This window comes from Sardina pilchardus, chromosome 3, assembly GCF_963854185.1.
Source record: "Sardina pilchardus chromosome 3, fSarPil1.1, whole genome shotgun sequence".
NCBI lineage: Eukaryota > Metazoa > Chordata > Actinopteri > Clupeiformes > Clupeidae > Sardina > Sardina pilchardus.
In genome coordinates this window covers 25,797,802-25,820,301 of record NC_084996.1, presented here as the reverse complement: position 1 = coordinate 25,820,301, position 22,500 = coordinate 25,797,802, and the positions used below count along the sequence as shown (strand labels likewise).

General features: G+C 47.1%; 1 protein-coding gene across 1 annotated transcript in view; it reads left to right on the top strand.

Annotated features, from left to right (window-relative positions):
- Positions 1 to 22,500, top strand: part of grid1b (glutamate receptor, ionotropic, delta 1b) — a 434,612-nt gene that overhangs the window by 218,486 nt on the left and 193,626 nt on the right. The window contains exon 3 of the mRNA XM_062532571.1: positions 13,907 to 14,191. Coding sequence (XP_062388555.1) covers positions 13,907 to 14,191 — 285 coding nt within the window. The remainder of the gene's footprint in view (positions 1 to 13,906; positions 14,192 to 22,500) is intronic.

Here is a 22,500-nt window from a genome sequence, read left to right as displayed (position 1 = left end):
ATTAACGTCACCTTTTTGGTACCGGTTCAGCTCACTTGGAACCTCAGTAGAGGTGACACCTGAAACAGCACCAGGTGCCAGTTTCTGCTAATGGAGAAGCTAAAAAAGCGAGTAGAGTCCAGTTGAGTTGTGTTGATACCATGCAGTTGCTAATGGAGAAGCTAAAAAGCGAGTAGAATCCAGTTGAGTTGTGCTGATACCATGCGGTTGAAAAGCCCCACAGGTGTCTCCTGAATTACCCCCTGGATGATTGTCGGATGTTTATTTCTTCATTTGTTTGTTTGTTTATTTTATTCCCTGGTACTGTTGACACAAACATGTCCAGAGTGTGGCCGGTGCAGAGGGGTTGTGTTTAATGTCAAAAGGCAATAGACGCCCCAGGGCAATAGACGCCGCAGGGCTGCTCGTGTTGTTTTGTCCTTAATGGCAGGACCACACAGTCAGCTGATAATTGGACTGATTCACATGGATGTTAAGTGGCATATGGCTCATTGTTAAATTGGAAAATATGTTGCTGAGACATGGACGTGCGTTGCAGAAATGGGCTGTCTACTACAGCATGGCAGGGGATGGGAAACCATAGCTACCAATGTGCCAAAGAGCCGCACTCACTTGATCTTTTTATTCTTTATTGTAGCACCATGCCTACCTACAATAAAGAATCAAAAGAGAATGAACTAGTGAGTGTGGTTCTTTTGCACATTGGAATAGGATACTTTTAACTCTCACCCGAAGAAGCAAGGAGATATCTTGGAGTTTGAGCACGCCTCTCTCTGCAAACAATAACTACCGACACACACCTTTCATTATTTATTAAGCATTAGTAAACTATTAGTAAATGTCGTTTTTACTACAACATGGCAGGGGATGGTGCATACAGTAGTTAAGGCACCTGTAGGCACCTCTGTGGCAGTATATCACCTTTGGCTGGTGCTCTTCTGTAGCCCTATGTGTGTGCGTGTGTGCGTGTGTGCGTGTGTGTGGCTCTTAACCCTACAGTATGTACTTCAGGAGTGAATGGATCCTCTCAGAAGAGAGTGCTGCTGGAATGCTCAACACTAGACTTGCAGAATGTGCTGTTCGATTGTGTTGTGGTGGCTCCTGGATGTAAGAGCGCCTAGTGAAGCCAGAGTGTGTTTGCGCTCGATACTGCACTCTCTCTCGTGTCAGCGGTGTGAGATGTGAGATGGATCACTTTTCTGATCATATGCAGCATATATGTCCTTGACATACTTCTCTCCTAGTCAGCTGAGACCACACTGCTCTTTCAAGTGTGTAGAGGGTGATGAGGATTGGCAAGGGCTCAGGAAATGTTGATAAGAAATGTATAATTATTCTGTAATAACATTAATTAACAGTGAAGATCAAACAATGGAACATTTTTCAGTGCACAGCAGTTCATCCATACAGGCATATTAACGTAAATTAAGGACATGCAAACTGCTTCAGGCGTTTGATATAAGGAAATTAACCAGAATATCACATCTTCTTTATAAAAAAAAATGTTATTAATATAGTTTATCTTACAGGAACAACAGGATTTTGCATATTTTATAGACTTATCTTTCCCTCCGATCCCCAAAGGAGGAGCTGTGTAGCAGCGTGTGTATGCACATAAGAGCAGCGCTGTAAGAGTAGCATGTTAATGAGGACCAAAGCTGCTGTTTGATTAAGCTCACATCCTGCGAGAGAGACATTCATCTTGTGTGTGTGTGTGTGTGTGTGTGTGTGTGTGTGTGTGTGTGTGTGTGTGTGTGTGTGTGTGTGTGTATCAACAGTGTTATCTCCTGCCCATCTCATGGATGTTCATCTGTGGAGGGGGTGTGTCAGCCTAGATTAGGCCTATTCAACTAGCGGCCCGCGGGCCAGATGTGGCCCGCTTCAAATTTCCTGTGGCCCGCGTGTCTCGTCATGAGAATGAACTCGCTTTGACGGGTGTGCATAGATCATATGATTGGCGAGTAGCGCACTGTCGGCCCGCCCCTATTGGCCAGACTAATTCTTCATAGCACATCACTACACAAACGGACATTTCCAAATGTGTAACTAGTTTTAAATGTTATCATTAAATGTTGATTAAATTACGATTTCTTACCGCCAAAGATTCTAAACCTCGAGCGTGCGCAAATCAAAAATGTTACAATCATACCCGGTCTCCGTTCCTCCGAGCCCTCGGGAAAGTTAGTGAAGGAGCTGTGGTTTGTAGAGAATTGCCTCTTGACTTTATATTCCTTCTTTACAGCGATGGATTCGTTGCACAATAAACATGAAAGTCTTGTACTTGTTGCAGAGGGTAAAATGAACGATTCTCGTTGTCAATTAGACGTTTCTTTAGACAGAGCCATCTTCACTCAACTCGTGGGAATGTTATTGTTTGTGATTTGCGCAGGCTCGAAGTTTAGAATCTTTGGCGGTAAGAAATCGTGAAATAGATAAACAGAGGCAGAGCTGGCATTACTTTTTCTTTAAATTCAATGCTTGTATATTTGAGAGATTGGCGCTGTAGGCTGTGTGTGTTTGAAACACTTATGAGCCTAATTATCTTGAAGTAGGCTAGTTAAATCAACACTGCAATTTTTCCCACTGATGCATGATATGGCAGCTATCAGACATCAGGTATGAAATACTATGGTTAGCCTGGGTGTTTTCAAATACTTCTATAGTTTGTGTCGCAGCCTATCACCTGTCTGAGAAGATTTTTTTATGGATATGGATGATAGGCTATGTTCTTAGTTTCTATGCCAGTGTATAAAATTCAATTGAATTGAACTGAATTTTACTCTGATTTTATCAAATACTGTTGGATACAATTATTTTGCGGCGTCTTATTTTATGCGGCCCCTGAAAACCCAGTGATTTTTCCATCCGGCCCTCTTGGTACTGAAGTTGAATAGCCCTGGCCTAGATCATGTCTGATTGAGATAGCTGTCATATCAAAGCTGGCGCACGGTTGGGAGCCAAAGAGAGGCCGCTCTGGCGCTTCCCCCAATCCAATCAGGCACAGGGATCTGTGTGATGAGCGACCAGGCCCAGACATCATTAAGATGAAGATGGCAAAGGAGAAACATCTAGAAGAAAGCAGGGGGCTGGAGTCTCGCCCTCTCTCTCTTTCTATCCCCCCCCCCCCCCCTCTCTCTCTCTCTCTCTCTCTCTCTCTCTCTCTCTCTCTCTCTGTCTCTCTCTCTCTCTCTCCTCTGTACTACCAGTGTAATTAATATTGTAATTAGTGGCTGATTTGAGGATGAGAGGCAGCAGCACAAAGACTTGTGTCCCTCACTGTTCTGTCTGCAGCCTCTGATCCTCTCTCTGCTCGTCTGCATTCACACTCAGCTAGGCCAACGCCTGTGGCTCCGTGTGTGTGTGTGTGTGTGTGTGTGTGTGAGAGAGTGTGTTCTTGTGTGTGTCTGTATCTCACAGCTTTGTGCAGCACAGCTGTCCAACCTTTGTGCCTTAGGCCCGTTCCCTTCATGCAAACACACACACACACACACACAACACACACACACACACACAGACATACCCACACACACACACACACAGGGCATTATATCCTTGTCCTGCTTTGATCTGCACACGCAGGTGTCACACTCTCCCATGTCCATTTCCAAAGACTTTGCAAGGGAAGGACGCAGATTTCTTTGAAGACGGGCAATTAGCCTGTGTGTGTGTCGTGTGTGTGTGTGTGTGTGTGTGTGTGTGTGTGTGTGTGTGTGTGTCTGTGTGTGTCACACAATGGGTGGAAAAATAAGGACATTTTGGTGTTTAAATGACCGTTCACTCTCCAAGATGACAACAATCAAGCACATCAGATTTCGACATCAGTGTTCCGTGAAGGAGATGTAACTGCCACTTGTCAGTTGTTGAGCGTGAGTGTGTTTGTGTGTGTGTGTGTGTGTGTGTGTGTGTGTGTGTGTGTGTTTGTGTGTGTGTGTGTGTGTGTGTGTGTGTGTGTGTGTGTGTGTGTGTGTGTGTGTGTGTGTGTGTGTGTGTGTGTGTGTGTGTGTGCACCAAAACAGCAGATCTAGCTGAACTGAGCTGGTAGTGGGTTTTATTGGCTCATTTGGATCTGGAGGAAGAGCTCTCGCTGGAGGAACAGGAAAGTGATTTGAGTGAAATGTCACACTTGGGCGCTCACGCTCCAGCAGGGGTGACCTTCAGGAGACAAGCACGGTGTGTGTGTGTGTGTGTGTGTGTGTGTGTGGGGTGGGGGGGTGCTTTCACCACATACTGTACGCTCTCACTTCAGACTCTCCACAGTTCAAGTTCAAGTTCAAATGTCTTTATTATCACTTGGATAGTCATAGACTTACAACAAGCAGTGAAGAGAAGTCCTGCCTCTACTCCAGCTGTCCCATCACCATTAGAATGATACCCCAAAACCATTAGAATGATACCCCAAAACCATTAGAATGATACCCCAAAACCATTAGAATGATACCCCAAAACCATTAGAATGATACCCCAAAACCAATAGTTCCAGTCCTTCTTTGACTATGATTGGCTGAATCACGTTCGATGGCTTTTTGTTCTGTAATAATACTCTACCACAACTCGCACAGCTAGCTGCGCCTCTCCTCTCCTCTCCTCTCCTCTCCTCTCCTCTCCTCACTCCTCTCCTCTCTTCTCCTCTCTCCTCTCCTCTCCTCTCCTCACTCCTCTCCTCTCCTCTCCTCTCCTCTCTCCTCTCCTCTCCTCACTCCTCTCCTCTCCCCTCCTCTCCTCCCCTCTCCTCTCCTCTTTCCCCTCCTCTCCTCACTCCTCTCCTCTCCTCTCCTCTCCTCTCTCCTCTCCTCTCCTCTCCTCACTTCTCTCCTCTCCTCTCCCCTCCTCTCCTCCCCTCTCCTCTCCTCTTTCCCCTCCTCTCCTCACTTCTCTCCTCTCCTCTCCTCTCCTCTCCCCTCCTCTCCTCTCCTCTCTCCCCTCCTCTTTTCTCCTCTCCCTCCCTAGAGATCTCCACGCTCTGCAGGGCTCCTGCTTGACCTCTGACCTTTCCTCTGAGTGTGGAGTGTCCAGTAGAGATGAGGTGAAGCCACTGCTGTCATCCTCAGAGACACACTGACGGACGGAGAGAGAAAATGATCCACAGGGCTTACCCTCATCCTCCTCCCTATCTCTCCCCCATATCTCTCTCTCTCTCTCTCTCTCTCTCTCTCTCTCTCTCTCTCTCTCTCTCTCTCTCTCTCTCTCTCGTTCCCCTGTCACGTGGAGTGGTTTCCCAGCATGCATCAGTGTCCTCCTGCCCTGCGTTGAGAGTCATGGGGGTTTAGTCCGTCAGGAGCAGCGGGGAATGACCGGTGTGGGGGTCTTACGGGTCAGAGATGGAGCCTGGCGCTAGGGTGCTTACGGGTCAGGGGACGAGAGAGGGGGCTTATGATCCAATACACACAGCTGACCGCAGCCCAGCGGCCAGCTCTCCTGTGGGGTAAAGCCCCGTGGTGGCACCTCAGAGGTAAATCCAGGGGGGTAATAGAGCTTCCTGCTGGACCCCAGCTTGTGCAGGAGCTCATGTGTGCCTCCCCTGCACAAGGGAAGTCATCTTTAATAAAGCCCTCTGTGGTTTAGCCTGCCGTGGAGGGATGCTGATGGTATTGCGGCTAGGCTGTGTGTGTGTGTGTGTGTGTGTGTGTGTGTGTGTGTGTGTGTGTGTGTGTGTGTGTGTGTGTGTGTGTGTGTGTGTGTGTGTGTGTGTGGTAATATTACAGCTAGGCCTGCTGTGGCCGGGTGTGTGTGTGTGTGTTTGTGTTGTGGTATTACGGCTAGGCATGCTGTGGCTACAGGATGTGTGTGTGTGTGTGTGTGTGTGTGTGTGTTTGTGTGGTAATATTTCAGCTAGGCCTGCTGTCGCTACAGGCCGGGTGTGTGTGTGTGTGTGTGTGGCTAGGCCTGCTGTGGCTACTGGCCGGGTGTGTGTGTGTGTGTGTTTGTGTGTGTGGGTGTGGTAGTATTGATCTGCTCCTTGATTATGACTGGCTGATTCACATTCCATATTATTGTAAAGCCAAACCGTGTCCCCTGTGTTTATCAATCATACAATCATACATATACCAAACCTTAGTGATTGAACTCCAATGAATTCAAAACTCAGACAAGCGTCCACAAACCAGGAAATAAACGTTTGCCAGTGGATCTAGGCCAGGCTGTCTGCGAAGAAGAACGAAGGAGAGCGAAGACGAGTGTCTGGTCTCCAGGCTACCTGCTCTCCGGCCAGAGGGGCATATGAATGGGCCTGATTAGGAAGCACCATGACAGGATGGAGTGATTTACATTCAGTGAATGAGAAGAATGGAGTGGTGGAATGAACAGATCAGTGGAGGAGAAGAATGGAGTGGTGGAATGAACAGAGCACAACACTGGAGGAGAGGAATGGAACGGTGTTGACAGAAGCTGAATTTGCTTAATGATTCGCTCATCAGCGAGCCCCACCACTCCTGCATAGACAATGGGCCTCCTTAACAAGCCAGATAGTACAGGAGAAGGGAACAGCATATAGAGGGAGGGGGGAGGGATAGCACAGGAGAAGTGAACAGGAGCAGAGAGGGAGAGGAGAGGGATAGCACAGGAGAAGGGAACAGGAGAGAGGGAGAGGAGGGGAGAGGGATAGCACAGGAGAAGGGAACAGCAGAGAGGGAGAGGAGAGGAGAGGAGAGGGATAGCACAGGAGAAGAGAACAGCAGAGAGGGAGAGGAGAGGAGAGGAGAAGGGAACAGGAGGGAGGGAGGGGAGAGGAGGGGAGAGGGAGAGCACAGGAGAAGGGAACAGCAGAGAGGGAGAGGAGAGGAGAGGGAGAGCACAGGAGAAGTGAACAGCAGAGAGGGAGAGGAGAGGAGAGGGAGAGGAGAGGGAGGGGAGGGGAGAGGAGAGGGTGACAAGGCTGTGTAGCGTGCAAGAGTAGTGTTCAGCACCACACTACAGTCTTCTTTAACAAGCCCCCAGTTTTACACAATGTAATGCAATGGTATGAATCTGGCATGTGGATCAGTTTGATTGTGTCTTGTATTATCATTGTGTTTTTACACAATTGAATTTGATGGTAAGGTTTATGGATCAGGAGTATGGATCAGTTTGAATGTGGCTTGTCAGTGATGGTCGAATGCAAAAGATGATTTACTAAGAGTAGAAGCTGACTGAATGTTGTGTTGTGTTGTGTGTGTTGTGGTGGATATACTTAAGACAAAAACAGCACTGTGTGTGTATGTGTGTGTGTGTATGTGAGAGAGAGAGAATATAGTAGAAATAAGTTCAATTTGAATTGAATTGAGAGAGACAGAGAGAGACGTCAGCCACACCTGAAGCACTATTTGAATCATGACGAAGAGAAAGTGTTTTCCATTACATCGGAGTGCTAGCATGGACTCAGGGAAAGATAGCAGTCTATAACAATTGCCATCGCCTAAGGGATTATGTGCATCCCTCGTAACACCTGCGTGGTTGGTGATAAGTGTTGAGTGTTGATAGTATAATGCCTGATTGCAATCCACGACTCTGTGATTGATGCTGTGGACTGATAGAAATAGCTGGCTGAAGTCGGAGTCTGTATTGCAAAGGCATTGGCTTACACACACTACATGGAACAGATGACTGAGAGCTTAGCCTACAAACATATGAGAGAGAGAGAGATAAAAAGAGAGAGAGGAGAGAGAGAGAGAGAGGGGAGAGAGAGAGAGAGAGAGAGAGAGAGAGAGAGAGAGAGAGAGAAAGGGAGTGAGGGAGAGAGGAAGAGAAGAGAGAGGCAGGGAGTGAGGGAGAGAAGAGATATAGAGGGATTTAGGGGGGAAATGAAGAGAGAAAAAGAGGAAGAGAGGGGAAGAGCATGACGCTGCTGCCCCAGAAAAAGGGGGAGACCCCAGAGAGTGTGAAGCCTTTCCTCTCTATATATCTTTCTCTCTCTCTATCCCTCTATCTCTCTCTCTCTCTCTCTCTCGCCTTCTCTCGCCTTCTCTCTCTCTTTTCCTTCTTTCCAGCTGGAATGTCAAGCGTGTGCCCATAGCCAGGCTCCTGTTTTAGCAAATGAAAAATGGTGTTGTCCCTGAGCCGTCTGGAGCTTTGATGGATGGAGCCTGCTACCTGCCTGCTGCCTGGGCTAGGCTGGCCTGGGCTGGGCTGGGCTGCCATGGCAGAAAGACTTCTCTCCTCTCCTCTCCTCTCCTCTCCTCTCCTCTCCTCTCTTCTCCTCTCCTGTCCTCTCCTCTCCTCTCCTCTCCTCTCCTCTCCTCTCTTCTCCTCTCTTCTCCTCTCTTCTCCTCTCCTCTCTTCATCTCTCCTCTCCTCTGTCTCTGCACACACACATACACACACACACACACACCCATCATAAACAAATAACACATCACACACACACACACACACTTACACAATCTCTCTCTCACACACACACACACACACACACACACACACACACACACACACACATGCAGACACATACACATCACTCATCACACGCACCCTCACACACTCACACACACAGCCCTCCAGTATGTTTCTCATTCCAAACCATGACATTTCAACTTGAAGTGTAGTGAAGGCCAGAACATTGAACGATAAAAAAGTATTTCTGAACTGTGAAAAAGAATGTATTGAAAAATGTTGGCCCTCCAAATAAGGCCTGCGAAGTCTTCAGATGTTCTGGACCTGCCAACTGGCTGCCGTCCTTTCAAACGCTCCGACCTTTTGTTCAGAGGATGACCCTCTCTCTTTGTGCAGCCGAGGTATTCTACAGAAGCTTTGCGTTTACATCGAGCGCCGTAAGCATTTGACCATCATGGCTTCTCTCCAGAGGCCGAATTGCCATTTAAATGGTTTCCCTTTGTGGTGGATTCCTGTCGTTTTCTTTTCTTCCCTCTAACGGCTACTTTTCTCTCTCTTCGGCCGCACAGCATTTGCTGTCTGGTCTCACTCACGTCGTGCCTGTTATTTCCTCCCTGCTAGCCGAGCACCAGGGACACAGTGTGACATTTCAATATCTGCCCCTCAAACCTGCCGTGACTTTGCCATTTCCCAACTCTTGCTTTGACCACCGCTCTCTCCTGTCTTAAAGGTTTCTGCTCTGTATTTGCCTCCAGCCGTCACACACACACACACACACACACACACACACACCATCCACTCCTTCATCTCCCACATGCTTTGAAAGTGGTGGTGTGTGTCAGAAGCGTTGGGCTCCATGGCCACTGTGGTCATTCATCAGGCGCTGCGCTGGCTAAGTGAGATGCATAGCAGTGTGTGTGTGTGTGTGTGTGTGTGTGTGTGTGTGTGTGTGTGTGTGTGTGTGTGTGTGTGTGTGTGTGTGTGTGTGTGTGTGTGTGTGTGTGTGTGTGTGTGTGTGTGTGTGTGTGTGTGTGTGTGTGTGTGTGTGTGTGTGTGTGTGTGTGTGTGTGTGTGTGTGTGTGTGTGTGTGTGTGTGTGCATAGCAGTGGCAGGCCAGACGTGCTGCATGGGGAAGAGATGTATTTCAGGACCGTTTGTTTGTTTGTGTAAGCACAGAGACAAAAATAAAAAAGCTGTCGGAGTCAGTGAAATGTCAATCTTATTTTCTACTCTCTGCTTCAGTTGCTGTGCCTTTGAATAATTGTTTCAGTCACATTGAACAGAAATACAGAGAGATAGAGAAAGAGAAAGAGAAAGAGAGAGAGAGAGAGAGAGAGAGAGAGAGAGAGACAGACAGAGAGAGAGACAGAGAGAGAGACAGAGAGAGAGAGAGAGAGAGAGACAGAGAGAATGTAGGAGAGAGGGGGGGAGGGAGAGAGAGATAAATGCATAGACAGTTTGCACAACTCTTGTTTGGCAAGAGGGAAATTGATGAAATGTGTGTTTGTATTCTCCTACATTCACTCACTCACTCACACTTTGACTTCAATTAAACACATTTCTTATTCATTCGACTAAATATAATTAGCTTATGTTTAGTGGCGTGGCATTTCCTTTAATCACTCTTTTCTCTTATCACAATCCTTCATGTCTGAGCGGCCTCTGATACGTGCTGCTGAAATGCTAAAGCCAAATGGCTGGTGTCTAGAGGGCCATGTTTCGCCCCCTCATAATCTCACTCTTTTCTTCATTAGAACGCTTCAGTGGTTCAAGATAATGCTTCACATTTTAAGGAAAAGTTTCAAGTGTAACTTTGTTTTGCTTAAAAGTTATCGCAGCCAGCCGTTTCAGACCAGAGAGTTGCTTGTGGCAGTTTTGGGATGTATTTGATGGCTATATGACTACAATTAATCGAGCATAAAGATACAAGAATCTAATAGAGTTGAGACCTGCGAAGAGTCCAATCTCACTTCATAAATCTAAGATTTGGGCTGAAGATGTGTTGGGAGGCCGGTCCAAAGCTGGGCCAACTTTAGTTCCTCCGTGCGTGTGTGTCCTCCCTAGTGTCCTTGGCCTGCGTGTGTGTCCTGCCCAGTGTCCTTGGCCTGCGTGTGTGTCCTGCCCAGTGTCCTTGGCCTGAGTGTGTGTCCTGCCCAGTGTCCTTGGCCTGCGTGTGTGTCCTCCCTAGTGTCCTTGGCCTGCATGTGTCCTCTCCAGTGTCCTTGGCCTGTGTGTGGGCCTCCTCTAGTGCCGTGCCCTGGGCCTGCGCTCCCAAGCACAGCTGATTCCCCCCCGCACCTCAATGGGCTGCTAATGAAAGGCAGCACAAATTAAAGCTCAATTGGCCTTCTGTCCCAAAGCCCAGTAGGCCCACTCTGGTCTCCACTGGACTCGCCTCGCCTCCCCCTCATCCTGCTACGCTTCACCACGCTGCGCTCCCTTTGTGTGTGTGTGTGTGTGTGTGTGTGTATGTGTGTGTGTGTGTGTGTGTGTTTGTGTGTGTGTGTCTTTTCTTCTCTAAAGTACACCAATCCTCTTAGGGCGAACAGGGCCACTTTGTATCTCGCCCCTTGTGAGGTCTGCAGATATCCGGCAAACAAAGTCAATCCAATTTCCTCTCCTCATGTCGGAGAGAAGAGAGCCCAAGTCATTGTGCTCATCTGATGTGTGTCCAAGGGAATTTGATTGTTTGTGCTTTAGTACACACGTGTGTGTGTGTGTGTGTGTGTGTGTGTTTGTGTATGTGTGTGTGTGTGTGTCTGTGTATGTGTGTGTGTGTGTGTGTGTGTGTGTGTGTTGTTCCCAGCAGGACACAGATCAATCCCATACATCTCAGCCGATTGAGTGAGGAGCCTCTACTTTAATTGCTCGCTCGTTAGCGCGTTTGTGTAAAAACACGGGCCGTTGTTCGTCACCCAGGGGACTCATGCTGCCCACTGCCCACGTCCAGAATTCGCTCCGCTGCAGAGGCCCACTGGCACAGAGCACCCTGGGCACACAGTGGGCACACACTGCCCTTCTCACCCTGGGCAGTGCCACTCTCTCCAGAGAGAGCGCCAGAGCTCTGATTACAGCTTAGCCCAGCTAGCCTTGACACAGAGCGGCGTTAATAATGCATCAGTGCAGCGCTTGGGCTCTCTCAAGATGTGCTCACAGAATGGAGCAGAGGCGTTGTGAAGCATAATGTTTATGTTTATGTTCGTCTCCATGGAATTTACCACATGCTTTTGTCAACTGTAAATATAACAAGACAACAGTTAAAATACACAATAAAAGTTGGAAGGACAACATTAAGTATAGTAATGATAGCAATAACAGTAGTAATGAAAAATAAACAGTAATGAAAAATAAACAAATACCATGAATACACAAACCAGGAAAATAAAAAAGCATAATCACAAAAAAATAAATACCCAAACCATAACTCAAAAGCTTAGTTGAAGATGCTCTAGGCAATGTTTTGCGGTTTCTAAGCTAGCACATGTTTTGTCACATACTGCACACATCACCTCACAATCCACTAGCTGCCTGTTATGTACCCTGACTGCGCTGAACACAACTGTGGGGTCTTTGGGCAGCACAGGCTCCATCAACGGCAACACAGATAACTTGGTCCAGCCTGGACCATACAAACATAACAAACTGTTCCAGCCAATCAGCAATAAGATGCACATTTAGGAGAGTGTGAATGCTCACTCAATGGAATACCAGCATTTTAGTGCATGCTACAGTAATAGAATACTTGTATGTAAATGTGTAAGGCTGTACATGTGTGTGTGTGCGTGCGTGTGTATGTGAGTGTGTGTGTGTGTCGACACTTGTGCCACATTATGTGATGTGTGGGCCAGGAGGATTAAGGTGGGATTTGCGCTGACAGGCTGTATGAAGGTGCACGCCTACGACATTTCCACTGACGGCAGGTTAAGAGTGCTTTCTAATCGCAGGCTTATCTCGCAGGGAAATTAGGGACGTGGAGCCACTGTGATTTAATTTTCTCTGCCTTTACTGCGCCGCCATGATGATCTCTACACATCTTTATTATTGCCCCAGTTACCCTGTATTCATCTGCCCTCAGCTGGTGTTTCTCCACACAGCTGGTGTTAGTGTTGTCGTCGTCATGGTCATGTTCATGTGGATGTGGATGGTGTACAGTATGTCCATCCAGTGCTGTATAGACCCATAAACATGGCTGTTCCTACGAGCTGACCAGACAATGCAATATGTCCAGTTGTTTCAGCACAGGCATAGATGTTGGACATCATAACCCTCCTCCTCCTCATCCTTGATTTCTTCTTCTTCTTCTTCTTCTTCTTCTTCTTCTGCTTCCTCTTCTTTTTCTTCTTCTTCTTCTTCTTCTGCTTCTACTTCCTCCATGTTCTCTTCTTCTTCTTCCTCTCCTCCTCCTCCTCCTCCTCACCCGTGTCATGTGTGTGTGTGTGTATGTGTGTGTGTGTTTGTGTGTGTGTGTGTGTGTGTGTGTGTGTGTGTGTGTGTGTGTGTGTGTGTGTGTGTGCTCTATGTGTCAGCAGCAGCACGTTAACTGGGCCTCTGAAGTCGTTGGCTCATTGCAGATTTTCTCCAAACACCCCCGGGTCATCCCGCCCTCGCCACGGCTGTCCACCTCTTTGTCAAACAGAATTTCTCTCCAGTGGCATATGTGTGTGTGTGTGCTTCACTCTGTCCATGTGTCTGTGAGTGTGTGTGTGTGTGTGTGTGTGTGTCTGTGTGTGTGTGTCTGTGTAACTAGAAGGTTGAGGATAGACGACATGGTGTCACCCGAGTGAATGAGAGGCGTTGTGGCCCCGGGCTGTTTGGTGGCAGGGTGATAGGGGTGTGTGTGTGTGTGTGTGTGTGTGTGTGTGTGTGTGTGTGTGTGTGTGTGTGTGATAGTGGTGTCAGTGCTGTTATGTGGCCAGCTCGGTGTGAATGACTAGCCGTTGACCTCAACTAATGCCTTTGCTCTGTCAGCAGACCCCCCCCTCCTCCCTTTTCCCTTTTCCCTCTTTTTCTTCTATCTCTCTTTTCTACTCTATCTCTTTTTCTACTCTATCTCTTTTTCCCTCCAGCTCTTTTTCTCAATCTCTCCCTCACTGTCATTCCCTCCATGTTTCTGTCTCCCCATCTCTCAATCTCTTACTCCACTACCCCCTATCTCTATCCCCCCATTTCTCCCTCCATCTCTCCCCCATGTCTTCCTCCTCTCTTCCTCCACCCCCCCCCCCACCCCTGTGGTCCATCTCCAGTGTGTGCCACATGATTGTGTGGTAGTATTTATAGTAGTGCGCTGTAGTAATGAGGCTGAGTGAGAGTATTAAAGTGTGATTTCAACAGCAGTGTACCAGCACGCTTCACCTTCACCTGGCCTCTCTGTGCTCCTCCCTCTCTTCTGCCTTCCCTCTCCACGTGCCTCTCCGTCTATTTAGAATAAACACTTGGACTGACGTGGAGCTTTGGAAACTCATGTTTCTCTCTCTCTCTCTCTCTCTCTCTCTCTCTCTCTCTCTCTCTCTCTCTCTCTCTCTCTCGCTCTCTCTCTCTCTCCCTCTCTCTCTCCCTCTCTCTCTCTCTCTCTCTCTCTCTCTCTCTCTCTCTCCCTCTGCAGCGTGTGAGTTGATGACCCAGGGGATTCTGGCGCTGGTGACGTCCACGGGTTGTGCGTCGGCGAGCGCGCTGCAGTCCCTGACGGACGCCATGCACATCCCGCACCTGTACGTGCAGCGCGAGGACGAGGGCTCGCCGCGCACCGCCTGCCCCTTCAACCCGTCGCCCGACGGAGAGCGCTACACGCTGGCCGCGCGGCCGCCCGTGCGCCTCAACGACGTCATGCTCACGCTCGTCACCGAGCTGCGCTGGCAGAAGTTCATCATCTTCTACGACAGCGACTACGGTGAGTGAGCGAGTCGCCGCGCGATGTCATCTCTGTGCGACCGTGATGTCATCTCTGTGCGACGACGCAGGCCAGCAGGCGTCAGGGTGGTGTGAATGAGGCATCATTGAACCACTAACTGTGTTGTTGAGAGTTTGGAGTACGCACCACACGCTACGTTTATTTTGTTTTCTGTGAAAAGGTCACAGTCAAATAGACTTAACACTTCTCAGAAAAACGAGGCTTTGCAACAACTCCCTGACGATTTAAACTGTTCTGAGAGCTTCAGCGAAAATCCAGCCACTTCAGTATGCTAAACCTACGCGGAGCTGAACGATTTCACTCATGTCATTTAGCCTCTAATTCCAGGCTTGCGCTAATTAGCCCGTCCGCTCATTAGCAAGTCCAATTAGCATTCATGCAAAATGCTGGAATTTAGGGCTGTTTGGCTTCTTAGAGCCGCGGATTTACACTTGAACACCAGTGTGAGTGCGTACACTAGAAAAATGGTGCTCTCAATAATGTGAAAAGCTGTGCTTATTAACAGGCTGTCTCAATAATATGAAAAGCTGTGCTTATTGACATGCAGTCTTGGGTCTTTGTTGTTAATTGTTATGCTGCTGATCGCTTGTAGTGTTTTTTTCCCCCCACAGTACTTAAAATAGCAGCACTCCAAGTGTAATATTTACATACTGTATATAAATATAAGTAAATATGTGTATTTTACATTGTTGCTGTATAGCAGGAGACACAGTGCTTACCAGGAGATGCTTTACACACACACACACACACACACACACACACACACACACACACACACACACACACACACTCACACACACACACACACACACAATGATGCTTTTTTATGTGATATATGTATTTTTGATCACTATTTGTTCAGCTTTTGCTGTTGCTGGACAGAGGCCCATACTAGTGTTGTTGCAGTATGGATATTGAGTATGATGTAGAGTATAGCTGGGCATAGGCCCATACTAGTGTTGTTGCAGTATGGATATTGAGTATGATATAGAGCCAGGCAAAGGCCCATACTAGTGTTGTTGCAGTATGGATATTGAGTATGATGTAGAGCTAGGGAAAGGCCCATACTATTGTTGTTGCAGTATGAATATTGAGGCCCATACTAGTGATGTTGCAGTATGGATATTGAGTATGATGTATAGCTGGGCAGAGGCCCATACTAGTGTTGTTGCAGTATGGATATTGAGTATGATGTAGAGCTGGGCAGAGGCCCATACTAGTGTTGTTGCAGAATGGATATTGAGGCCCATACTAGTGTTGTTGCAGTATGGATATTAAGTTTGATGTATGACCTGTATACTTGTTAGTTCATGTGTCATTGCTATGAGTACTACTCAATAAGATCAGTATGTAGTACACACAGGAGCCTAGACCATCTGAAATGTAGAGCGTGATGCTGTTGTGTGGACGTGATGGAGAAGTGCTCGTGGCTATCTCAAATGTAGAGCGTAGCAGGATCACTTCTAGAGCACCAACTAGAGAACATGCTGTTGCTGTTGGTGAGCGCTTGAAGCATGACTTGTAAATCAAAGAGACTGTGTGTGTGTGTGCGCTGTGTGATCCACTAAACTCAGGAGCCGCTGCCGATGGCACAGTGCCCAGATCTGCAGCAAGGTGACACGAGGACACACACTGACGTCTGCTCATCATCTTTAGGGCAAACCGTCTGAACACAGCACGGGAGAGAACACAGTACGGGAGAGAAGAGCAGGTATAGAGAGCAGGTGAAGTACACTGAGACTTCAGCTCAGCTCAAATAGAAACTATGAATAGATCTGAGGTGGAATGGGGAAAGTAGCGTTAAATAGCACCAAATTATTGTCCAAACTCCACATCCCAGAATGCACCAGTCTCTGAGACAGATCTGGGCCAGACACAGTCCATGTGTGTGTGTGTGTGTGTGTGTGTGTGTGTGTGTGTGGTCCAGTTGATTTTGCTACTCCTCCTAGATAGATAGATAGATAGATAGATAGATAGATACTTTATTGATCCCCAAGGGGAAATTCAAGGTCCCAGCAGCTTAAGACACCACACACAACATACAGTACAATGTAAACAATGTAAACAGGAAAATTAAAAAGCAAATCAACAATCAACATGACTAAAGGAGCAGTAGAATACTATAGATAAGGTATGCATGAATGTACTGAGGATTGGTACTGTGATCCAGTCTGAGGTGTGTGTCAAGTTGGTAGTGCAAATAAGTCCAACAGTGCAACAGTGCAAGATTAAATTCTAGTGACCAGTAATAAGTATGTACAGTACAAAATGTAAGCATAGTAATAATAATAACAGTACTAATATAAATATATGGACAATTAAAATAAACTTAACATAGTAATAATATAAGAGTTAGACATGAGGGTAGACATGTAAGCCATGCCATGTAAGTGTATAAGAGGGTGGAGGTGCAGATATACTATGCATAGAAGTCCAACTCTCCTTTTCCCTTCAGTGAAGCATTGTACAGTTGTATGGCCCTGGGTACAAATGACTTTCTCAGTCTGTCTGTTGTGCATGTCATGGAGCGTAGTCTCCAGCTGATCAAGCTCTTCTGCTGTATGATAGTGCTGTAGAGTGGATGACAGTCATTGTCCAGGATGCTGTGTAGCTTGTTCAGGGTCCTTTTGTCTGATACTGAAGTGATGCACTCCAGATCAGCTCCCACAACAGAGCCAGCCTTCCTTACCAGCCTGTCTAGTCGCCCAGCATCCCTCTTCCTAGTGCTTCCTCCCCAGCATGCCACAGCATAGAAGAGGACGCTGGCAACAACAGACTGGTAAAACATCCAGAGGAGCTTGCTGCAGACATTGAAGGAGCGCAGCCTCCTCAGGAAGTACAGCCTGCTCTGCCCTTTCTTGTATATTGCTTCAGTGTTGACTGACCAGTCCAGTTTATCGTCCAGATGTACGCCCAGGTACTTGTATGTGTTCACCACCTCCACATTGACCTCCTCAATGGTGACTGGCAGCAGAGCAGGCTTAGACCTCCTGAAATCTACCACCATCTCCTTGGTCTTGGTCGTGTTGAGTTGTAGGTGGTTGAGTCTGCACCATTGCACAAAGTCCTCCACCAGGCTCCTGTATTCCTCCTCCTGCCCATCCCTGATACATCCCACAATTGCAGTATCGTCTGAAAACTTCTGCATGTGACATGACTCCGTGTTGTAGCAGAAGTCAGACGTGTAAAGGGTGAACAGGACTGGAGAGAGCACCGTTCCCTGTGGAGCACCTGTGCTGCTGATTACAGTGTTGGAGAGGCAGTCCTTCAGTCTGACAAACTGTGGCCGCTCTGTCAGGTAGTCTGCAATCCAGGATACTAGATGAGCATCCACACCCATCTGCAGGAGCTTGTCACTCAATCTGGGGGGTTGGATGGTGTTAAAAGCACTAGAGAAGTCAAAGAACATGATTCTCACAGCACTTTTCCCCTTGTCCAGGTGAGAGTGTGTCCTGTGTAGGAGGTAGGAGATTGCATCGTTGACGCCCACTTTCTCCTGGTATGCAAACTGTAACGGATCTAGTGCATGGCGCACCTGTGGCCTAAGTATCCCCAGAACCAGTCTCTCCAGGGTCTTCATCAGGTGTGATGTGAGAGCAACTGGCCTGAAGTCATTCAGCTCACGTGGATGTGGTTTCTTGGGGACGGGGATAAGACATGATGTCTTCCACAGTGTTGGGACTTTCCCGAGACGTAGACTTTGGTTGAAGATATGCTCCAGTGGCTCTCCCAGTTCAGCAGCACAGGCCTTGAGCAGTCTTGGACACAGTCCGTCAGGTCCGGCTGCTTTCCTGGGATGGAGTTTCTTCAGCTGTCCTCTAACTTGCTCTGCCGTTATGATGAGGGGGGAGGGGAGGGGAGGGGGTGAGGAGTTACCAAGGTCTTGGTCACTCCGGGGGGTAGGGGAGGAGGGGACGTGCTGCACTGGGGGTGAGGGGGGAGGTGTGAGTTGGGCAGTTAAGCCAGCAAGAGCAGTGTCCGTAGTTGATGGTGCTGGTGATGTTGATGGTGATGGTGATGGTGGACGACCATTGTCCACTGAAGCAGCTGATGGTGCTGGTGATGGTGATGATGGACGACCATTGTCCACTGGAGCAGGGCAATCAAACCTGTTGTAGAACTGGTTTAGCTGGTTCGCCCTGTCCAGATCGCCCTCCACAGAGCTGCTGCTTTTCCTAAGTCCAGTGATGGTCTTCATTCCAGTGATGGTCCTGACCCTGTCCAATAGTCCTTGAGCAGGACACTGAACCTCAACGTGTTCCCAATGTGCAGGCTGGTGCCTTGCATGGCAGCCTCCGCTATTAGTGTGTGAGTGTGTGTGCGTGTGTGTGTGTGTGAGTGTGTGATGAGTGAATGGGAGAGTGCCTGCAGTGATATTATTCCTGCGTTATTCTGCACTGTAAACAATGAGATCCAAAACTAGTGATCGTAATCCTAGATTATTGTACATTGTCAATGACATTATGGCTGCCATTACGTCACACTTTAATAATAGCTTTCATTAAGAGTGTCATCGTTTGTACTTATTTTATATTTCACTTTGTAATCAAAGTTCTCAGGGAGAAACTTTTGAATGCATCAAGTTAATGAGTGTGAAATTTTCCATTTCTGTAAACAACTTCAAATGTCACAGACAGACAGTAAAAAAAATAAAAGTGATTTTCAACAATGTGCTTAATGAGAAAATGAGATGAAGTATGGCGCTGTCTTAAGGTGGGAAAGTTAGTGGAAAGGTTTCATCAGGCGTCTGTAATGATGAAGGCAGAGCAAGAGCCTGAATGTGAATACTGAGTCCCTTCACTGAGCCTGTATTTATTTATCTTCACAACTCTCAAAGCTAAACCACAGCAGTATGAAATTAGCATCACACACACACAAACGCACACATGCATACACACACACACACACACACACACACACACACACACACACACACACACACACACACACACACACACACACACACACACACTCACAAGCACACACACACACACACACACACACACACACACAAACACACACACACACACACACACGCACACACATGCATATACACACACACATACATGCACACACACATACACACACACTCTCACCCACACACACACACACCCACACACACACACAAACACACATACACACATATCCATACACACACACATGCATGCATAATCACATGCATGCCCACACGTACGCGTGCACACACACACACACACACACATACACACACACACACACACACTTGCTCACACACTTGCTCACACACTGCTGTCCCCTTTCCACCACTGAGCTATTGTCTGGCGGCTGTATTGTCTCTGCTGATGTCCTCTGCTCCACAGCTGGCTGCTGGAAAGTGAAACTGGTTAACATTCACCTCCACACTCCTCCTCCCCTCCTCCCCTCCTCTCCTCCTCCTCCTCCCTCTGTTTTTCACTCCCGGGGTCAGCACCTCCTTCTGTTTTTCCTGTGCATTAGTCCAGGGGTGTTTGGCTGGAGATAGTGCGCTAATGGATCACACAAAAGCAGCCGTATCCTCACAAAGGGCCCAGGTGCTTTTGTGTGCAGAGGCGCTAACGCTGGGAGAGATGCTAACGTCTGGCTTAATGTGAAAAGCATCCGAGTCACACTCACAATCACCTCCACACAAAAGACAAAGAGAGAGAGAGAGAGAGAGAGAGAGAGAGAGAGAGACAGAGACAGAGACAGAGACAGAGACAGAGACAGAGACAGAGACAGAGACAGAGACAGAGAGAGAGAGGAAAGAGAGAAACTTTATTTTTCATGCTGTACAGCCAGCACCTACGGGTGTCATTTGGCTTTGGTCTGCACACTTTGTCAACACACACACACTCACACACACACACACACACACACACAAACACACACTCAGACACTGACAGACACAGAAGGATCACTCACACACACACACACACACACACACACACACACACACACACACACACACACACCTCCCTCTTCCGCTGTCTCCTCTATATCTGTTGGTCTGATGAGCCAAGTGTTTTAAAGCAGAGGGAGGAAGGAGAGCACATTTATTTAAATTAGGCCTTTGTTGAGCTTTATCAGGAGCAGATGGGCCCAGGCCCTTAGTGTGTGTGTGTGTGTGTGTGTGTGTGTGTGTGTGTGTGTGTGTGTGTGTGTGTTTGTGTGTGTGTGTGTGTGTGTGTGACAGCAGCATGATGATGATGAAGTGAAGACCTTGGGTTTCTCATAGCAGGCCACCCGGCTCCTCACCTCTCCTCCTTCCTCTCCTCCACCACTCCGACCCTCTCTCCTTTTGTTCCTCTCCTCACACACACACACACACACACACACACACACACGCACGCACGCACCCATGCACGCACGCACAGTGGTGGACAGTAACGAAGTACATGTAATTCGTTACAGTACTTAAGTAGCATATTGATGCATCTGTACTTTACTTAAGTATTTATATTTGGTGAGACTTTGTACTTTGACTTTACTACATTTTGAAGTGAAAATTCGTACTTTTACTCCGTTACGTTTATGAAAACCCTCTCGTTCCATTTTGGCAAAGCGAATCACGTGTCCAAACTGCGTCCGGCACGCTCGGCGGGCCGCACGCACAGTGCGGCCCGCCGAGCATGCATTCGTTTAGATCTGGCCCGCCACGCACTTAGGCTATCATTGGCTTTTCGCTATTTTTGATTGATTTATTTATTTTTCAGCAACGACGTTGTGGTTAACATTACTGCAAACTAACACTCTTCTTAGAGAACGTTTACATTTACAATGTCAATATCAATGTTACATAGAGATGATAGCCTACTCTTTGAAATCTCTATTGCAGCAAATCTAATTTTTGTGTTTGTTACTCATAACGTTACTCATAACGTAATTGGGAACGTGTGAGGGTGCATGAAAGGGAGAGAGTGCATTGATAACTGATATCTCCGCTTTATAAAGGGCAGCCACTGAGTGGAGCCGGCAAGAGTCTTAAAGTGACAGTGTACCATTTATAAATTAATCAAACAGCATCATAGTTCTTAACAAATGTATTTTCTACAACAAAATTACGTTGTCATTATTATCATAATGGGGGGGGGGACACACCAATTCTCTTTGTGATTGAAGAATGTATCGTAAATAAATAAATGTTCTTCCTAAATATAGGGGGAAGGAAGTAGTTGACCCCCTATGTAACCCTATATGGGAATTTGGGGCAGGTAGATTTTTATTTTTAAAGGACAGCTATTTCATGGATCCAGGATATATGCATCCTGATAAAGTTCCCTTGGCCGTTGGAATTACAATAGCCCCACATCATCATACCCTTCACCACAGCTAGAGATTGGCATGGTGCTTTTTCCAGTATAGGCCTATTAGCCTGTTTGATTTGCTTTGAGCTCAATGAGCTTCAAAAGGCTAATAGGCCTACTGGAAAAAGCACCATGGCAATCTGTTTGTTTGATTTTTACTCATTTTTTGAATTAAGGCATTAAGATCTTATTGTCAAATGATGATTTTATATGTCTCTTTTTAGGCAACTTGCATGGTATCAAATACATGTTCTCCCCACTGTAGATAGCTTCTAAGCAAATAGAGAAATGTAAGAAACTATTTGAGGATAGGCATTAGTATTTCGCCTTATATAAGCTGATTTAGCAGGAGCTTTGATGTGAAAATGATAAATTATAATTATAATTAAGCCATTAGAACCATAATTCATTGAAGTACTTTTACTTTTAATACTTAAGTATATGTGAAGGCAAATACTTTTATACTTCTACTTAAGTGAAAATTCAAAGTGGGTACTTTCACTTTTACTCAAGTAATATTTGACACAAGGTATCTATACTTTCACTTAAGTACATAATCAATGTACTTCGTCCACCACTGCGCACGCACGCACACACACACACACACACACACACACACACACACACACACACACACACACACACACACGCGCGCGCACTCATTGGTGGGCTCTCATATGCTGCTTCCTGCTTTCTACTGTACTCTCTGCCCTCTCCTCCATCCTAAAACATCTTCTCTCCTCCTTCCTAAAACACCTCCTCCTCTCCCTCCTCTTCTCCATCCTAAAACACCTCCTCCTCTCCCTCCTCTTTTCCATCCTAAAACACCTCCTCCTCTCCCTTCTCTCCTCCTTCCTAAAACACCTCCTCCTCTCCCTCCTCATCAGGAGACACACTGCAGCTCCACACCATCAAAACGAGTTTCAGCCTCTCACTGATCATTTGGAGTGGACTGTGTGTGTGTGTGTGTGTGTGTGTGTGTGTGTG